Here is a 19307-nt window from a genome sequence, read left to right as displayed (position 1 = left end):
GTGAGAGGACCGACCTCTGCCCCCCTGCCAACACAAACTGCGAATGGTCGGAGAGAAAGGAGGAGAACCACTGCAGGACGGTGCCCCCTATTCCTAACCCCCTCAACCGTTGCAGCATGATACTATGGTCGATGGTATCAAAAGTCGCTGAGAGATCTAATAGGATCAGGACAGAGGAGCAACCCCTGTCCCAAGCCCTCCAGAGATCATCCACCAACGCGACCAATGCCGTTTCAGTGCTGTACCCCTGCCTGAAGCCCGACTGATACGGGTCCAGATAGATAGCTTCATCCAGGTGCCAGGGAAGCTGTTGTGCCACCACACTCTCAACAACCTTTGCCACAAAATGAAGGTTGGAGACCGGACGGTAGTTAGCTAATTCAGGCGGGTCCAGGGAAGACTTCTTGAGGAGGGGCCTCACCACCGCCTCTTTCAAGGCGGCGGGAAAGGCACCCTCACTCAAAGAAGCACTTTTAATCCCCTGGAGCCAGCCTCGTGTAACCTCCCGGGAGGCCAGTACCAACCAGGAGGGACACGGGTCCAATAAACACATGGCGGCACTAATCTTACCCAGAACCCTGACCACATCCTCGGGAGCCACAGGATCAAACTACTTCCAGATAATATTCTCAAGACCTACCCTCGTCTCCTCCCTTAGACTCATCCAGTCGGAGTCCAAGCCTTCCCAAATCTGAGCGACTTTATCATGCAGGAATTGCACAAAATCCTCAGCACGACCCTGCAAGGAATCTTTCCGCACTCCCCCCCGAAGAAGGGAGTGGGTCACCCTAGACAGAGCGGCTGGGCGGTTCTCTGCAGATGCGATAAGAGTGGGAAATGGTTAGATTTCACCGCTTTTATCGCCACTAGGTAGGTCTTGATATAAGATCTCACCAGTGTCCGGTCAGAATCGGATTGACTAGTCCTCCAGATGCTCTCTAGGCATTTTTTCCGATGCTTCATCTGTCTCAGTTCCTCGGAGAACCAAGGAGCCAATTGAGATTGGCATCGGGTCAGAGGCCGCAAAGGCACGACGGAGTCCAAAGCTCCGGTGGCCGCACTCTCCCAGTCGGCCACCAGATCTTCAGTCGGGTCGTGTGCCAGGGTCTCAGGAAACGGCCCAAGCGCCGTCAGGAACCTTTCGGGATCCATCAGGCGCCTGGGACGGAACCATCTGGTCGGTTCCATCTCTCTGTGGCGGGGGGAAGCAGCTGGAAAGTCCAAGTGAAGGAGCGAATGATCTGTCCATGACAAGGGTTTAATGTCTAGGTCCCCTCTACCAAGATCATTCAACCACTGACCAGAGATGAAAATCAAGTCCAGAGTGTGTCCCCCTATGTGAATGGGGCCTTGAACTAACTGGGTCAGGTCCATGGCCACCATGGAAGCCATGAACTCCCAAGCCACCTCTGTCGTCTCACCTGCAGATGGTAGGTTGAAATCCCCCATGACAATAAGACTGGGGATATCAACCACCACCCCGGCAATAACGTCGAGCAGCTCGGGCAGGGTCGCCGCCACGTGGCAAGGAGCCAGGTACGTAGTCAGCAAATCCATCTGCACCCCACGGCCCCACTTCACAAAAAGGGACTCACATCCGGCTATCTGAGGAACAGTGGTCTCTCTCGGACAAAGACTTTTCCTAATAATCGCCACCACTCCCCCACCCCTCCCCTGAGCCCTTGGCTGATGAAATGCACGGAAACCTGGTGGGCACATTTCAATGAGGGGGACACCCCTCCTGGCCCAACCAGGTCTCCGTAATACCTGCCAGGTCTGCACCCCCCTCCAAAATAAGATCACAAATGAGGGGGGCTTTGTTAACCAACCTGGCATTACATAACATCAGCTGCGGACCCAGGGCCTGAGGCTCTATGCAACCCCGGACACGAGTTGCGCATTGGGGGCCAGAATGCGCAATCGCTAGTAAACGGTGTGTGCGCACCCCCGGAACGTGATATGGCCCCCTGCACCCGTCATATCTGTCCCTCCTACTCATTATTTCAATTACACTGCCCTTCCTATCACCCCCCTGCTCCCCGGTCAAATTTCCTTCCACGACCCCTCCGCTGCGTCCAATTGACCCATCACCCCACTCAGTGGCTATATGGACCCCCCCAGGTCCATAAAATTATTGTCTGTTTAACCTTCTCTTCCCATTTTTCTGTTTTAACAAAATGCTGCTTGACTTGTCAAAACTAAGTGAGCATTATTTGGAAAAATGATACTACCACTTGCAAAGAACGTTACCTGTGGCATAGCTACAGTTAATGCTAGTAACTTAGGCTACAAAGCACAGGTGTCATAGCGTCACAGACTGGATTGCGATGTATCGTGATGTTTTTTTGCCTTTGCGGAGGTGGGGAAGTCGTGGCCTGTGCATGACATATCCAGCCCGTGGGCTGCCAGTTTGACAGGCCTGCTATACAGGTAGTCCATGACTTACGATCACAATTGAACCCAACATTTGTGTTACAAAGTGAAAAATGTGCTAAATGAGTTTTGGCCCATTTTATTACCTTTCTTGCCACAATTGTTAAGTCATGTGGCAAGCCATGTAGTTTACTTGGTACTCATCATTTTTAGTACTTGTTATGTCTCCCGGAACCAATGAATGATGAGTATTGAGGTACCAGTGTACTAGATTTAATAGCTAAAGTTGGTTTTCAGGAACAGTTAAGTGTGTTGTTGTTTCAGCATCCCTGATGCACAGCATCTTACCTGCCTGAGTAGTGCAATTCCATTGTGACTGGCAGTTAATTCTCTGAGGCCTTGATGATTTTAACTTGCCCTCTGGTGGTATTGAATTAGAAGCAACTCAGAAGTTCATGGCCCCTGGAAACCATGAATCTATCCCAAATTATTGAAGGTCGAACTGATGCTGTGGTTACTTGCTAAATTGTTTATTCCTCTGGGTAGTTGCAACATGAACTTAGTCAGGAACAGATTGTTCTCTGATTGCTTTTCAGTTTATAGCTGCTATTTGTTTTCAGTAGGCGGGGATAGGGGTGGGAATTGAAAATGTATTAGATCTGTCTGCTCTAGATACCTAATGGACTCAGATGTATTTCAGTGAGCTCTTATGTTTTTTCTGAAAATATAGCAAGCTTTTCATTTGAGGCCTTAATTTCTGCTTGAAATGAGCGTGAGACTAGGACCTTATAAGTACTGTCCTTCTCATAGTACATCAATCTCAATTTTGGAAAGAGTTATAGAAAACTAAAAAAAATTGTAATAAAAATGCTGGCTGGATAAATGAATTTGAAGATGAATTTGGTAAAAATTAAATGGAAGAACTAACAATAACGGCAGAAATGGTTAAAAATTGAATAAAGAGGATGAAAAACCGGACATCTCCTGGAAATGATCAATTGTATGGTTTCAAGTATCTGACTAATTTACATTCAATTATAGCTAAATAGCTTAATGAAGTATTCTGTAAAGAAGACATCAACGACAGGTACCTGGCCATATGAAAAAAATGAAAGGAAAAATATGGGCTTGCCAACATTAAGAGAGGCATCTTTCAGGATGACTCATTATTACCCTTACTATTTATCACTGCTATGATCTCAGTTTCAGTGATTTTGAAGAAAAAGATCTTGACTATCAAATAGTAAAAAATGCTAATAATATCTCACATTTGTTTTATATGGACAATCAGAAGTAGAAATCAGTCATTGACAAATAATGTAAGAATTTTTAGCACAGATATTGAAAAATCATTAAATGATTCAAAATGCAGGTTGTGCAAAGAAGCAGAAGAAACAGTAGATCATATACTCACCTTATGCAAGAACATCACATAAACTGATTGTAAATGACAATGTGCAAGTTAAATGATCCATTGGAATATCTGTAAAAATATTGTTTTCCAGTAAGCAAAAATTGATGGAACTCAGTTGAAAATGAGCAGATTAAAATATCATGGGATTTCTGAATAGAAACTGATAAAGTCTTGGCTCATAACACTTCATATTTAACTGTGGTTAAAATGAATAAAGTGTGGATAATTGATGTGGCAATACTGTGGAATAGTAGACTAGAAGACAAAATATTGGAGATCACAAAATATCAAGATCTGAAAATTGAAGATGAAATATGACATAAACCAACCTTAGTGGTCCCAGTGGTTATCGGCATACTGGGTACCATACCAATAAGTCTTCAATGACACTTAGACATAATCTTCACATTAACAAAATTTCTAGCTCTCAATTACAAGAGGCCACATCATTGTGGTCGACACACATACACTATGCCGATACATTATCATCTCCTAGGTCCGTGATGGCGAACCTATGGCATGCGTGCCACAGGTGGCACGCGGAGCCATATTAGTGAGCACGCCAGCTCAGCTTTGGGGTGCATGCGCGCACCGGCCAGCTGATTTTCGGGCCTTCTGGGCCCACCAGAAGTAGGGAAACAGGCTGTTTCCTGCCTCTGGAGGGCCTGGGGGGGTGGGGAAGGCCCGTTTTTCTTTCTTACCTGGCTCCAGATCCTCTCTGTGTATTTGGGAACGGCGAAAACAGCCTTTCCCACTCCCTTGGAGGCCCTACGGAGGAAGTGACTTTTTTCCTGTCCCCAGCCTCCAGAGACTCCTAGAGAGGCTCCTACAGACTCCTAGAGAGGCTCCTAGAGACTCCTAGAGAGGTTCTGGAGGCTGGGAACAGCAAAAAATATCACTTCCTGTCCCACCGGGAGTTGGGAAATGGGCCCTTTCAGCCTCCGTAGGGCCTCCAAGGGAGTGGGAAAGGCTGTTTTCGCCGTTCCCAGATACACAGAGAGGATTTGGAACCAGGTAAGAAAGAAAAACGGGCCTACCAGGCCATCATGTGCCAGGAGCGGGGGGGAGGGGGGAAGGGGTTGCACACACATGCGTGTGGGCACATGCGCGCACGACCCTCCCCCTCGCTCCTGGCACGTGATGGCAAAAAAGTTAGCCATCACTGTCCTAGGTTCTTGCATATGAAGAACATTGCATATGAAGGCCAACACCAGCAAAAGAACTGATAGCTGTGATTTCACATTATTGTGTATATAGTAACTCTTCGTTATTTATTAATTGTATACCACTCAAAGTCACTAGTTTGTAATGGGCAGCCATCTAAATTTGCCAAATAAATATATAATATTTTTTATTTTCAGATGCGTATGTTAATGTTACTTTCTGTAGAAATAGATATACAACCTTTTTAACTGACTGCCAAAATATTTTTGAAAGCAAAATTCTGAAAACACTGCAATACATCTGCTGTTTATCTGTGCAAGTTTCATTGGCAAAACAGGTTTATTTTTATGATTAAACAGATTTAAAAGCATATTATTTTGTTAACATTGAATGTATTTAACAAAACAGATTGTACTTTGAATAAAATGAAAAGTTTGCTGTTAGAAAGTTCATAGAAGCAGAAGGCATTTCATATGTGGGCTACAAATATGTTCATTGGGTGGTTATCGGGAATGAAATCAGTTTAGAAACATTTAGAAACAGAAATAAGAAATGAAAGCATCAGCTATGTGGTAACTTCAAATTTTGAGATATGCCTTAAATAAGGTGAATCTACCATTTATATAATACCACCCACAAGGCTATAGAGGACAATACTATAGAAGTACTAACTTGTCATTCTTTCTGGTCATGTAGAAATTGTAACCTGCAATTAATGTAGCATCTTCACTTAGAGCTGAAAGTTTTGGAAGTTTTGTTAAGCAGATTTCAAACTGCTTTACATATATTGTATAGTATCTTTTTAACATAGAAAAATGAGTAGTTCATACAACTAGATTAAAGGTAATGTTCTAATATTGAGAACATGTTATATTACAAATCAGAGAGAAATCTTAGGGAAGGATTGGATGGATGGATGAACTGCAGCAAAAGCAGAGTGCTATCATTATTTCTTTAAGTCAGTGAGCAAAATAAAACCTCCCATTGGGTTTAACAGCTTTAAATTGCACGCATTTACTAATGGGATAAGCACCCAAGAAAAGAATTGTTGCAATAAATCACTCACTGCATTAGAGGTATTTCCAAATATACTTAACTTAGTATAATTTATAATGAGAAGAGAGCTGCAAGTTGCAGTTATGTAGATTAACTGCAGACATGCAAATGGTTTTAAAATACAGCCAGATTTCACCAAACATAGAGAGCAGAAATAAAGTTAAAAAATGAAAAGCTTCAGGAATGTTCTCATCAAGGAAAAGTTTATTTATTTAGAAAATGAAACAATACTAAAAGTTATTGGGGAACCTTAGTTATTTTGTTATTTATTTTATTATTTAAAATGATTATTTAGTTATTTTGTTAATTATTTCTGGACTCCTACATAAATGGATAGCTGCCTTCCTGTCAAACAGACAACAAGTGGTCAAAATAGGAAACGCTCTATCAAATCCTGTACATGTTAATAGTGATGTTCCCCAAGGCAGTGTTTTAGGTCCAACACTCTTCATACTTTACATAAAGTAAAGTATGAAGTATTAAAAACATTAATATGACCTTTGCGATCATATTAAAAGCAACTGTGTTCTCTTTGCTGACAGTGTCAAACTGTTCAACACCACCGACAATGCAACTACCCTTCAAAAAGACCTTGACTTTGTCTCAGATTGGTCTAACAAGTGGCAACTTCAAATCTCAACCAACAAATGCTCTGTCTTGCACATTGGCCAAAAAAAAATAAATCAAAACATAAAATACAAATTAGATGGATATGACCTTATAGATGACCCTCACTCTGTCAAGGACCTTGGAGTACTCATTTCTAAAGAGCTAAATGCCAGAGCCCACTGTAACAACAATGCCAAAAAGGCACTAAGAGTTGTTAACCTAATCTTGGGTAGCTTCTTCTCTGGCAATATTGTACTACTAACTAGAGCATACAAAACATTTGCTAGACCAATTCTTGAATATAGCTGATCTGTCGGGAACCCGCACTGCATATCTGACATAAATACAATCGAGAGAGTCCAGAGATATTTTACGAGAAGAGTCCTCCATACCTCTACCCGCAATAAAATACCTTATGCCACTAGACTCCAAATTTTGGGCTTAGACAACTTAGAACTACGCTGACTTCAGTCTGACCTAAGCATAGTACATAAAATTATCTGCCACAATGTCCTACCTGTCAATGACTACTTCAGCTTCAACCACAACAATACATGAGCAAATAATAGATACAAACTCAAGGTAAACCACTCCAAATGATTGCAGAAAATATGACTTCAGTAACAGAGTGGTCAATGCCTGGAATGTACTACCTGACTGTAGTTTCTTCCCCAAACCCCCAAAACTTTAACCTTAAACTGTCTACTGTTGACCTCATCCTATTCCTAAGAGGTCTGTAAGTGATCTCACCCCATTCCTAAGAGGTCTGTAAGCAGTGGTGAAATCCAATTTTTTTTACTACTGGTTCTGTGGACGTGGCTTGGTGGGCGTGGTGTGGCTTGGTGGGCATGGCAGGGGAAGGATACTGCAAAATCTCCATTCCCTCCCTAACTCCAGGGGAAGGATACTGCAAAATCCCCATTCCCTCCCCACTCCTGGGGGAAGGATACTGCAAAATCCCCATTCCCACCCCACTCTGGGACCAGCCAGAGGTGGTATTTGCCGGTTCTCTGAACTGCTCAAAATTTCTGCTACCGGTTCTCCGGAACCTGCTGGATTTCACCCCTGTCTGTAAGGGGCGTGCATAAGTGCACCAGTGTGCCTACCATCCCTGTCCTAATATACCTTTTTACTTACTCTTCATGTATCCAAATTATGTTTATATTTTTACCTGTTATATATGATTGACAAAATAAATAAATAAATAAAACAAAATTTTGCTTTTGTCTTTGACAGTCTGAAGTGAATGAGGAGTTTTGCCTGAAGCTGGCAGTGAAAAAATGTGAAATAATGTAAAAGAACTTCTGTTACAAAGAGCACTGGAACCTTTTTTTACATTTTAAAATACATTAATTCTAAAGTACTATTTTTGCTCATGATAGAAAGTGATATACAGTATTTTTATCCAGCTCAGGGAAGAAAGAGTCTGGAGAGTCTGTACAGTTTTAACTTTTCTTTGAAGGCCATAAAAACCTGGGTTGGTCCAGAAATATCTGTACAAACAATGTTTTATGTCTGTTCTCCCTTGCGGGAAAATATTTGTTTAAAGGAATAGTACTGTGTCATGTTGTCAATTGTTTTTTACAGGTTTTGATCTTATTTATACTGTAGATATAGTTTGTATCAGTTTATCAAATTCAACGACACATATAAACCCAAAGTATGACAGGCTGTGATCAGAGGTGGGTTTCAGCAGGTTCTGACCAGTTCTAGAGAACCGTTAGCGGAAATTTTTAGTTCAGAGAACCGGTAGTAAAAAATTGTGACTGGTGCCGCCCCCATCTATTCTCTGCCTCCCAAGTCCCAGCTGATCGGGAGGAAATGGAGATTTTACGGTATCCTTCCCCTGGAGTGGGAGGGAATAGAGATTTTACAGTATCCTTCCCCTGCCACACCCACTAAGCCACACCCATAGAACCCGTAGTAAAAAAATTTGAAACCCACCACTGGTTGTGATGATTTATTATTTATGTTTAAGTATTATGTTTCATTTGGAAGTTTTTCATATCACTGATGAATATAATTAATGTTCATTTAGTACTGAAACTATGCCAGGAAGCTCTGACAGAGTCACATAATATACTAATACTTCTGATTAAATTGATAACATTATTTTGTTTTTAGAAGCTAGAACATCTGCAACAAATCTTTCACTTCCATATTCTTTTTTGTGTTCTTTCTTCTTATCTGTTTTTGCTTTTATTTTGTTCAATATGTATGAGGAATAAATGCACTTTTGGAGACACATGGTCATTAGATTTCCAGCTCACATAGAGATTTAGTGGATATACTTTTTTTGTATGTTTATAAGGTAGATGTAACCACAGCAAACCAATATCATTTAAATATTCTATATTAAAATTTAATTATTTCAATTGGACTAATATGAAATAAAGGGGAAAAAAAGAAAACCTTAGAGCCAAAAGCAAATAAAAACATTATAGGTTAGTGAAAATGCTAATATATGCAAAACACATGTCATTTTCATTTCTAAGGAAAAAATTGACTTAGTTATAAAAGCTGCTCTGGGAAGTTGTTATAAAAGTAAAAACATGAACTCTGTGAAGCAGTTTCCTTGAGATTATAGTACTATTATTTTTATTGTTGTCACTTGTCTGCTTCAAGCAAAATTGCCTTTTGTTGGCCTTAAATAAATAGTAATTGTACCTGCATTATAATGTAATACACTATTTAGGAGGTGTATTACAGAATAGTCTGCAACATTTTCTATTGAATTAATGTTTTTACATAGATCTATTATCTGAACAATTTCCTACTTGAATAACTGAAACTGAAACTCAACATCTGAGACGTTGGAGTTGCCACAAAATGCGGAGGGGGGAGGGAGTGCACAGGCAGGTGTCGGATGCTGGGTGTTGACATTAACACACGGGTGGAGGGTCAGGAAGGAGAGACAGCTGTAGCTGGATCAACAACCATGAAGCCAGGCCAGAGAGTGATTGCTAAAGCAGACAGGTAGCAGGAGTGGGTGGGGTGTGCCGAGCCTTCATAGCCAGCTGGCCAGCAGAAGCCAGTAATGCTGGCTAGAAACCAATTTTTGTTATGTTCAACGCATGCTGGGCCGGGTAAAAGCATTTGTTGTATACCATAGTGTGGCCTCTTCTTTTGCTGGCCAAACTCGGAACAGTGGTAGAAACATTCTCCTTTTTTAAAAACAAAAATCAATAGTAGTTTTAGCTACATTGTGGTAGCAACCACAATGATAAAAACTAAAAACTAAAAAATGGAACAATAAGAAATAAAAGATCTAGAAAAAAAGAAAATAGAGAAAAAATACAAAAGAAAGAAAAAATATGAATATAGTAAAAAAGAAGAAAAGAAAGATATAAAGAAATTACTTTACCCTTCATAAAAAATATAAACAATTTTAGTAACTTATTATCTTCTTGTAAAAGACAATAAATTATCTTTTCTGTCCATGTCTTATCTTATCTAAAGACAAATCATTAAACCTATCATTTCAGCAAAAGTCCATTTTAGTTATCATCTTTGTCTTGTGTTGATTTACTTTAATTCCAGATACCTTACCATATTGACCTATTATGTCCAAAAGTGTCCAATTTTTAAAGTCTTGGGTTTTTTTAAGAATTGAAAAAAAGAACATTTATTCATGGGAAGAATTATTACAAATAATTTCAAAATCTTATTTCAAATTTATCCGGACTTTAGTCCAATTATAACTTTCTAAAATCAGACTACTAATCACCCTTTTGCTGTTTATTCTTTAAAAAAACCATTTAGTCATTAAGCTTGTACTTGAACCTTCTTTTGTTAAGGATTGATGGAAACTCATCTGATGCTGTAAGATTTGCTGATCCAAAGGTTCCTAATAGCTGAAATTTATTTTGCAAAAGTGATGAAAAATGGAAGTATACAAACTCAGTGTCCTTTTGAAAGTTCTGGCCATAGTTTAAGGAAAAACATGTCTATCTCCTTATCTCTCGAACTTTTGGCTTCTAGGTGCTCACTAAGAAAGGATTTTTGGAAATGACCATCAGAGCATTAGTATTTCCTATATTATGATTAACACGCTCTGATGCTAAGGAGTTCTATTCCCCCTCCCCACCTGAAAAGAAATCTGTTCCAAATGCAAAACACAAGCAGGGGAGAAGAGTTTCACTTTCAGTTTTACTTTCACAGCAGCAACCAAGGGATAGGATAGGGGAGGCTTCTGTGGGGCAAGGCTAAGGGAGAGAAGGGGATAGGATAGGAGAGGCCCCTGTGCGGCAAGCCTGAGGGAGAGAATCGGACAGGATAGGGGAGGCTTCTGTGGGGCAAGGCTGAGGGAGAGGAGGGGATAAGATAGGGAGGCTTCGGTGGGGCAAGCCTGAAGGAGAGAAGGGGATAGGATAGGAGACATTTCTGTTGGGCAAGGCGAAGGGAGAGAAGGGAGGAGAGGCTGATCGTAACTACTTATTAATTTTCAAGCTGTAAGTGTCGATTTATCAAGCCCGATCACATAGTTTCGTAGCAAAGCATGGGTAACCAGCTAGTTGGTAATATTTAAATCAAGTCATTGTGCCAAGGAAATCATTTAATACATTTTGTTAATGAAAATTTAGAAATAAATTTAGTGTATCTTCAGTAAGTGAGAGATCATATTCAGCAAGTTATTTTTTAAATTTTCTAATGACCATTTTTCATGCATTCTGTTCGTAGTACCAAACTGATCTTTCATAGTAAATCATGTATATATTCACGTACTTCTTTCATGCCTCTGTGAGCAGCAAAATTATTATTACTGTTAAGCTAGGATATTAGAAGAACATACCATTTACCATTACAATATAAAGAATTATTATCTCCCCGTGTCTAGCAACTATCATAATTGCATTCACTCAAAGTCAGGGATGTCCCAACTGCAAATCATGATAATAAGATAAAAAAGGAGATTCTTTTCTGCTGGAAATGTAGATATTCACTGTGGTATATTTGATTCCTTATTTGAATTCATGGTAAAAAAGAATGCACATATTCCCAATAGCATCATGCAATTTTCCCTAAAATAGGTAATTCTGATATAACATTTTAATCTAAAATTAAATGTTATTTAGTCTGCATATAAATTTATGAATGCCAACTGGATCTCAATTACACAGGTGAGGGGAATACATATTAGAATTTGAATGCCAACTTTTTTTTAAAAAAAGTATTCCAATTTATTTAGTTACTATTTATTTATTAAATTTATTTACCACCCATCTAGTAACAAAACGACTTTGGCTTTAGCATTAAAACTTTAAAAGTCTAACAAATCTCTAAAACAATAAAAATGAAAATCCAAATCAAGGTAAAATTATAGTTAAAAGATGGGACGAGAAGGACGATGTACAGGGAAAGATTGCCTTTTAATTCATCAAGCACTTCCAGTGTGATGCTCCCCCATTAGGGCCCCAAGTCATCTGGCAGAGCCAGTACTTCAGGGCCTTAGTGGAAGTCAGAAAGGTGGGAGCCAATCTCTCCTCAGGGATTAAGATGTTCCAAAAGGCAGGAGCCACATCAGAGAAGGCCCTTCTGGGCCCTGTCAACCAGAATTCCTTGACAAGCGGGGCCTGCAGCATGCCTCCTCTGCCAGCGTGGATAGGCTCGGCCTGTCCCAGTGGGGTGAGACAGTTCCTCAAGTAACCTGGGCTCATGCCATGCAGGTTTTAAAGGTAGTAATCAACATCTTGAGTTGCACCCAAAAGAGACCAGCAGTCAATGCAGCTTGTGGAGTATTGGTGTAACATGGGTGATCCTAGGAACCCCAAGAACTTCCCACGATGCTGCAATCTACATCAGTTGAAGTTTCTTAATGCTCTTCAAAGGTAGTCCAATGTAGAGTGCAACATGGATGCTCTAGAAATATCATAGATTTCTAATCATAGAAATATGATTAATTAAATTAAATTATTGTACTTAACCTTTTTGTTTATTTATTTTTTAAAAAGTTTCTGAAGAGGATTAAGAAATAGTGCAAAAATAAATAAATAAATAAAAAAGAATTAAGATTTTGGTGTTTACTAATTATTACCTAGAGAACTAACTATTCTCAAAATGATTATATTTTTTAAAAATAAAGACAGAAATTGACTTTTTGCTGAATGCTAAATTCAGATTCAGTTAATTCCAATTAATTCACTTTTTCATGATTCAGATTTATTTCAGTCAATGCAGCCCAATATACATACAGTTAACTATGAATAATCAGGTTTTCTGTTTATTATATTGACAAATTATGTACTGAAAGTAAATAAATCTTTTTGAAATTAGATTCATATTCAAAATTGTTTCCAAGTATTATCATTTTTGAGCTTTAGCTTTTGGAAATTAAGTCTTAATAATTTGTTAAATAAGACAGCATTGAAAAATCACTTGCAGAGGTTAAATTATTTTATTATTGTTATATTTATTGCTGAAATTAAAATTTGTTGTTTACTCTTCAATCTCCAGTCATTGGGCATAATTTGATTCATTCTTAACTTTCACATAATGAATTATGTACATGGATCAATTAATGTTGACATTATGCAAAATTTTCCAAAAGCTATAAATAGCATAAGGTTACTTTCAACATGTTGACAACCATAATTAACAGACTAAGTTCAGCATTTCCCTAATAGGTTCTCTGTTTTGTTTGCTGATATTTTGTTAGCTCTTTCCACTTCATAAAGTCTGGAAGATTGGGCTTCATATGTTTTGCAACTTAAATGATAAAATGCTGAAAACATAAAACCCACTAGCATAATTTAAAGAATATTAGATATGCACAGTTAAGCACTTAAATTCTGCAGATGCTCCTGGGTCTTGCTTAAGCCTTTGGTTATTTGCAGTACAAGGAAGTTCAACCTTGAAGTTTTCTATTCATTTTCATTGCCCAGGCAGTTCCCTTACCAAATTAGTATTGGAGGGAAGGTTGATGAATGCATAAATGCAAGAAAATATTCTTGTCCAAGAATGGAACAGGCATCTCAAACAAACTTATCCATTTATTGGAGTCAGCCTGTCTAGAAAGAATCAGAGGTTCTTTGTAGGGGATTTGGGGGGACATAAAATGTAGAGGTTACAACTGGTTACAACAGCATTAAGGAAAACTGCTGTATGCACCATACTGTTTTGCTATGAGGTGTGTTTTTAGGTTTTTTTGTTTATTTGCCTGCTTATTTGGTATCACTTGCTGATATATGAATTTTTTTATAGATCAAGCATTTAAAAGTAGTACAATATATAAAAATAAAAGAGGTGCATACATTTGGTAGACTTAAATATATTTTCTTTGGAAGAAAAACTTTGCTGAAACAGGTAAAACACAAGGAATCACCATTCTACACTTAAATGTTTCTGTCTTTTCCAACACTCCCTATATTGGTTTTCCCCATATTTTTCCCCTGTATTTTTCCCCCATATAATAAATATAGAAAACCATATTTAAAACAATACTGATAATGATATGTCTTTTATCCTCTAAAATATAGATCCTAATCTGTAAAGAAAATTATACAAAGCTAGAAAACTATTTTTGTGTGTGTGTATATATATAAATAAGTGCATTACAAAAGTTAACTTGCATTTTCTAAAAATCCAGGATGCTCAACAGTCTCTTTAAAAGGGTAGATATGCATCTTGCTTACATGTTCTGTTGATTTCAAATTGAATTTGATCATAAAACTCATCAACCTCCTTTTCTGTATCAGTGGTTGGAACATAAATCTAAAGGATCATCATATTTCCATGAAGTCTAATCAATATTACTCGGTCATTGATTGCACTGTAACCAAATGCTATTCTTGTACCCTTACTAACTATAAAAGCAACACAATCTCTTCTATGTTTTTTATTTCCTGAGTAATAAACAATTTCTAGAGGAAATTGTCCAATCCCAGTACATCTCAATTCATCGATGCCTAAAATGTCAATTTGTAGTAGTTTCATTTCATCTTTCAGGGTGTTGAGCTTTCCCATGTTCCTGCTTTTTAATGTTCCATGTTCCTGCTTTGATTCTATCTTTTCAGCTTCAGTTTTTCTTTTCTTGTATGACAATATTAGACATTCCAAAGGCTTTAATCTAGCCATGTCTTAAACTATTAGTTTTCTGAAAGATTTGTTCTTTCTCAGTACCATGTTCTGAACTAAGGGGCCCATCTTCCTTCATACAACATCGGTCATTTTATATTTTCTATTCATGTGGTTTTCTTGGTAAAAATACATTAGTGGTTTACCGTTGCCTTCTCTTGCACAGCATGAATTGATGCCTTTGCCATTGTCACTAAGGCGATTATCTGCCTCTGCTATCTTTCTAGATCTCTGCTGCCCAATATAGGTACTTGTTTGCTTTAGCTGGGCAGCTGGGAAGAGCTTCATGCTTTGGGTGACTCTGGCAGTATATACTTTTGGCATACACTTCCAACAGTTTTCACTAATCCCTCCCAGGAACACCATGACCTTGTCATGCTAAGTAACACAGCAGGCTTAAGAGGGGGGGTGGGGAACAGGATGACAAAAATATGCATATGCTTATTTACATGCCAACATTAATCTTAATATTTATTATAAAATACTTACAAATGAAGTATATATTAAAATAAATTGTTGTATTTGTTTCTCATTAGGGATTGCTTGTACGGGATGCACCTTTGAAGGACATGAAAATTTTTAATGATCGTCGATTTGTAGCTTCTTTTAGTGTGGTGAATGCTACTAAACGGGATGCTGGCAATTACCGCTGCATGATTCGCACAGAAGGAGGAATTGGAGTATCAAATTATGCAGAACTGATCATTAAAGGTATTTCAGGATTCACATACAAATGAAAAGGATAGAGACCAAATTCCTGAAAAATTTTCATGTTAAACAAATTGTTTCCATTGGTAACATTGCAATCTATTTAATTAAAATGACCAACTCTGGCTTGATGCTAATATAAGATGATAGTAGAGATTTATCGGTTGAGGTTATCAATTTACATATACTTTACTGGGCAGATTGTGCATACTAATATGCGGGGTAAGGATTGAGGACCCAACTAATTTACAAGAAATGTTATACAAATTGTATAATGCAGCAAAGAATGTGACTCAGAAAATTAATGTATCAATCACGAGGTACTTGTGTTTTAGGCAGGGAAAAATGAATTAATGATATACATCAATAGGGAAGGTTTAGAGCAAGTAGATTAATCTACTTGTTTACAAGTTACCACATGTAGGAAACTAAGTGAATAAACAAAAAGGGTTGTGTACAACAGCATGTTTTTGCCTGCTTTATTATACAGGTAGTCCTTGATTTATGACCATTTGTTCAGTGATCATTCAACAGTTATGAAAGTGCTGAACAAAGTGACTTATGTCCAGTTGCAGAAGTTATGGCCTTTTTGGTACATCCACAGCCATGTGACCAAATTGAAACACTTGGCAGCCTGCCTCCATTTATGACCACACCTGCTCTTTCCACCTACCTATTTCGACCTCCTATACTCTTTTAATCACCCTATCTAGCAACACTCTTTGGTGGCAGTTGCAGGATTGGGGCTGAAATAGGAACCTGGGACCTTAAGCCATATCAGCCAGCTGCCATTCCTCCCAGGCCTCTACTTCAGCCTAAGCACCACTGCTGCCACTGAGAAATGCCAACCCCAGCATGGCCAGCCACCCACCCCAGCATCACAGTGCAAAGCCTCAGTTGTTTCCACTGCTATGTATTCTGTATGCCTGCTGAACCCATCCGTGCCCAGCTGACTTTTCCTGCCTTCCTTCTGTTGTTGATAAAGTGCATCTGTGGCATGCTACTGGCCATGCCAGGCCCCTTCTCAAAACTGCACCAAATAGTGTGCCCCATTTTCATGATCCTTTGAAAGCATTTAAAAAGTTTCTGAGATTTTCTGAAGCATTGTGAGAATGGGCCTTAGAGAACAGCAAGGCCAAGGCTGTCCTTGTGAGACCTGGGGAAGATAATGTGGCTACCAGCTGCTTTATGAAGGGCCAAAGTGGGTATGCCTTAGCAGCAGCAGGAGTAAGAAGATACTAAAAGGTCAGCTGGGGTGTTGGAGTGCAGGGCAGTGAGGGCAGCTGGCCTGCGGTCCTTGGGTAAGCAGCTTTGACTCTTGAAGCAGCTAGAATTTGTTAAATCAGTGGCTTGTGCCATGGTTCTGGTTGGTAGTTTCACACTGTGTTGTGGCTCAGATTTCTTACAACTCCAATATTGCAGTGTGCCAAGAAGCCTGAGCTGCAGCATGGCAAGCAGTCCCAGAGCTGCATGGTTCTGGGAGTCCTTGCTGCTCCACAAGGCAGTGTATAGGGCGGACAATAGGGGAAAGACATGGGAAAGATAGGTGAGTAGGAGGAGTTAAAGAGAAGACCCTTACTTTACTGAGGCATGGAGTTTGGTGAGACCAAGCACAGACTGGTATAGCTTCAGGTGGGTACTCACATAGCAACCCCCAATTTTTGGTTAACAACCGCAATGGGAAGTGATGGGATTGCTGAATCTAAGCATTGCGGTTATGTGACATTGCACTTTACAACCTTATTGCTTAGCAATAAAAATTCTGGTCCCAATTCTGGTCTTTACTGCACTAGCAGTTTTTTCAGGAAAATAATACTGAGAAATCAGTCCACATGTGATATGTTCAGGTGATTTGGCATGAAGACAAAGTTAAGGAATGTAGATGAAGGGAAAGATCAAGAGAATTGTTGACCTTCATTGTTGATATGATCATGCAAAAGATAGAAATGAGAAATTGAAAGAACAAAAAGCAATTTACAAAACAGTATACTGTGTGTAGAAGGTGGAAGCATGGATATTTTGCAAAGGTAGACTGGTACAGAATTACAGTAAACTGTTTGCATGTAAACTATTTTGAACTATGTTTCCTTATCTGCTGCTCATCTCATACATTTAATACCTTTGCCTTGCCGTTTCTTATTCCTTTCCTGTGCTTTGTATAGCATTGATTTATCCAAAAGGAATATTATGATGAATATGTATGTGTCTACGTATCTGTATATATGTGTGTGGTGTATGTATTATGTGTGTGTGCATGTGTGTTTGTGTAAGAGGAAAAGGGAGTGAGTGATCTACAAAAATTATAGCAGAGGAAGAGGCAAAGAAACTCAGATTCTTTGAAGTTATAGCAATTTACTTCCATTGGTCTTCACTCTGCGATGTTGGACCTATTTATCCTATTGCTATAATATTTGCTCTTTTCCACCTCTCTCAGCACATTTATTCTGTATGCAGGGAATAATTGCTTACCCTTAGGGTATAATCCCATTAGCTACTTGTAGTTTGATGAAGTAATTATGGTAATCCCTGTTGCTTGTGCTTTAGCTTTTATGAGACCACATGCAGATCATTCCGTGTGACCTAAAAAGCCTATTTAAACAGTGTACTAACCTTGGAACAGATTACATTTAACTAACATCATTATGAAGTCTTTAAGCTCATTTACCTGGTTACTGATAAACAATTACACAGTATTTACATTTCTTTAATTACGTTTCACCAAAAATTGCTTATTTCAATGAAGCATGTGGTTTTAATTTATTATTATCATCAGTAAACTCAGCACACTTTTCTGAGTCCCCTTCAGGCTTTCTGGTTAGTATTGAATGGTTAAGCCACAGAAATAAGAATAATGTTAGTATTTTTGCTGCATTTTTGGGATTTATCATGCATAAATGTTTTCGTATTCGTAGGCATTTATATAAAGAAAATGATGGCATACATGGGTCTTTTCAACCATAATTCCAGACCTTAATTTAGCACTATACATATGAATTTTTTAAAAAACCTTTAATTTCCTTTCTGACTTTTTGCATACCTTCAAGAAGATTAGGGCTTTCATTTTTAAACCAGCCAGAATTTTTTATTAAGTCCTAATGCAGAATGAAGTCTGATTAGGTCAAACAGAACTGGTCAACAAACTAGATATAAACGCCTTATGAGACTGTCTTGTTTCATAATTATAAATTAAGATGTCAGTCTCAATTTTGATTTAATATTAATTAAAAATGAAAGTGGGGTTGTTGTTTTTTTTGCCTCCTGCCAAACAAAGGAAAAAGGAAGAGAAGATGCAAGTTTGACTTTCCTGTGTGGCTTTTGCTGCTGGCAGAAGCAGCTAAACAAAACACATTGTTTACCATAATTGGTGACTCTGACTTGTCAGCCAGAGTCAGAAATTATAATGTTTAGTTTCTATGGTAAAACAAGCCATGAATTTCAGTTTCTATATCATAGAAAGTATATCCCGGGAAAAACAATCTGTAGTTTATTCCTAATAATCTAGTCCTAGTCCTAGTCCTAGTCCTAGTCCTAGTCCTAGTCCTAATCCTACTTCCAGTCCAGTCCAGTCCAGTTCATTTAGCTGCTTATGCTAAAAGCAGTTTGTTCCTGGAATGTCACGGAACCAGAACTGATTCACCTAGGAGCTAGAAAATAAAGCCTACTATAATCCATATGTAATATGATTACATATGAAAATTTGTATTTTCATATTTTTTCTACAGTGACTAATTGATATAAGGTACATAAGGTAAATTAATCCTAAAATTAATATAAGGTAAATTAATTCTAAAAAAATATATAAAGTAAATTATATAAAATAAATTAATCCTAAAAATACTTTCAATTTAATATTAATCTTGATTGTGATAGGAGACAGTGAAGAAAGTTTATTCTTTAACAGGCTGACCAT

At 38.5% G+C, this 19307-nt stretch overlaps 1 protein-coding gene across 32 annotated transcripts in view; it reads left to right on the top strand.

The window, feature by feature from the left end:
• The window catches only part of PTPRM (protein tyrosine phosphatase receptor type M), a 467288-nt gene that overhangs the window by 181582 nt on the left and 266399 nt on the right, over positions 1 to 19307 (top strand). For all 32 annotated transcript variants that reach the window (XM_087890425.1, XM_087890424.1, XM_087890423.1 and 29 more), the window contains exon 6: positions 15226 to 15400. In XM_087890425.1, the coding sequence (XP_087746551.1) occupies positions 15226 to 15400 (175 nt within the window). The remainder of the gene's footprint in view (positions 1 to 15225; positions 15401 to 19307) is intronic.

This window comes from Pantherophis guttatus, chromosome 3 (assembly GCF_059756535.1).
Source record: "Pantherophis guttatus breed Tessera chromosome 3, ASM5975653v1, whole genome shotgun sequence".
In the NCBI taxonomy this organism is placed as follows: domain Eukaryota; kingdom Metazoa; phylum Chordata; class Lepidosauria; order Squamata; family Colubridae; genus Pantherophis; species Pantherophis guttatus.
Note: the sequence above shows the minus strand (reverse complement) of the source record. Positions and strands in the feature narration are given on the sequence as shown.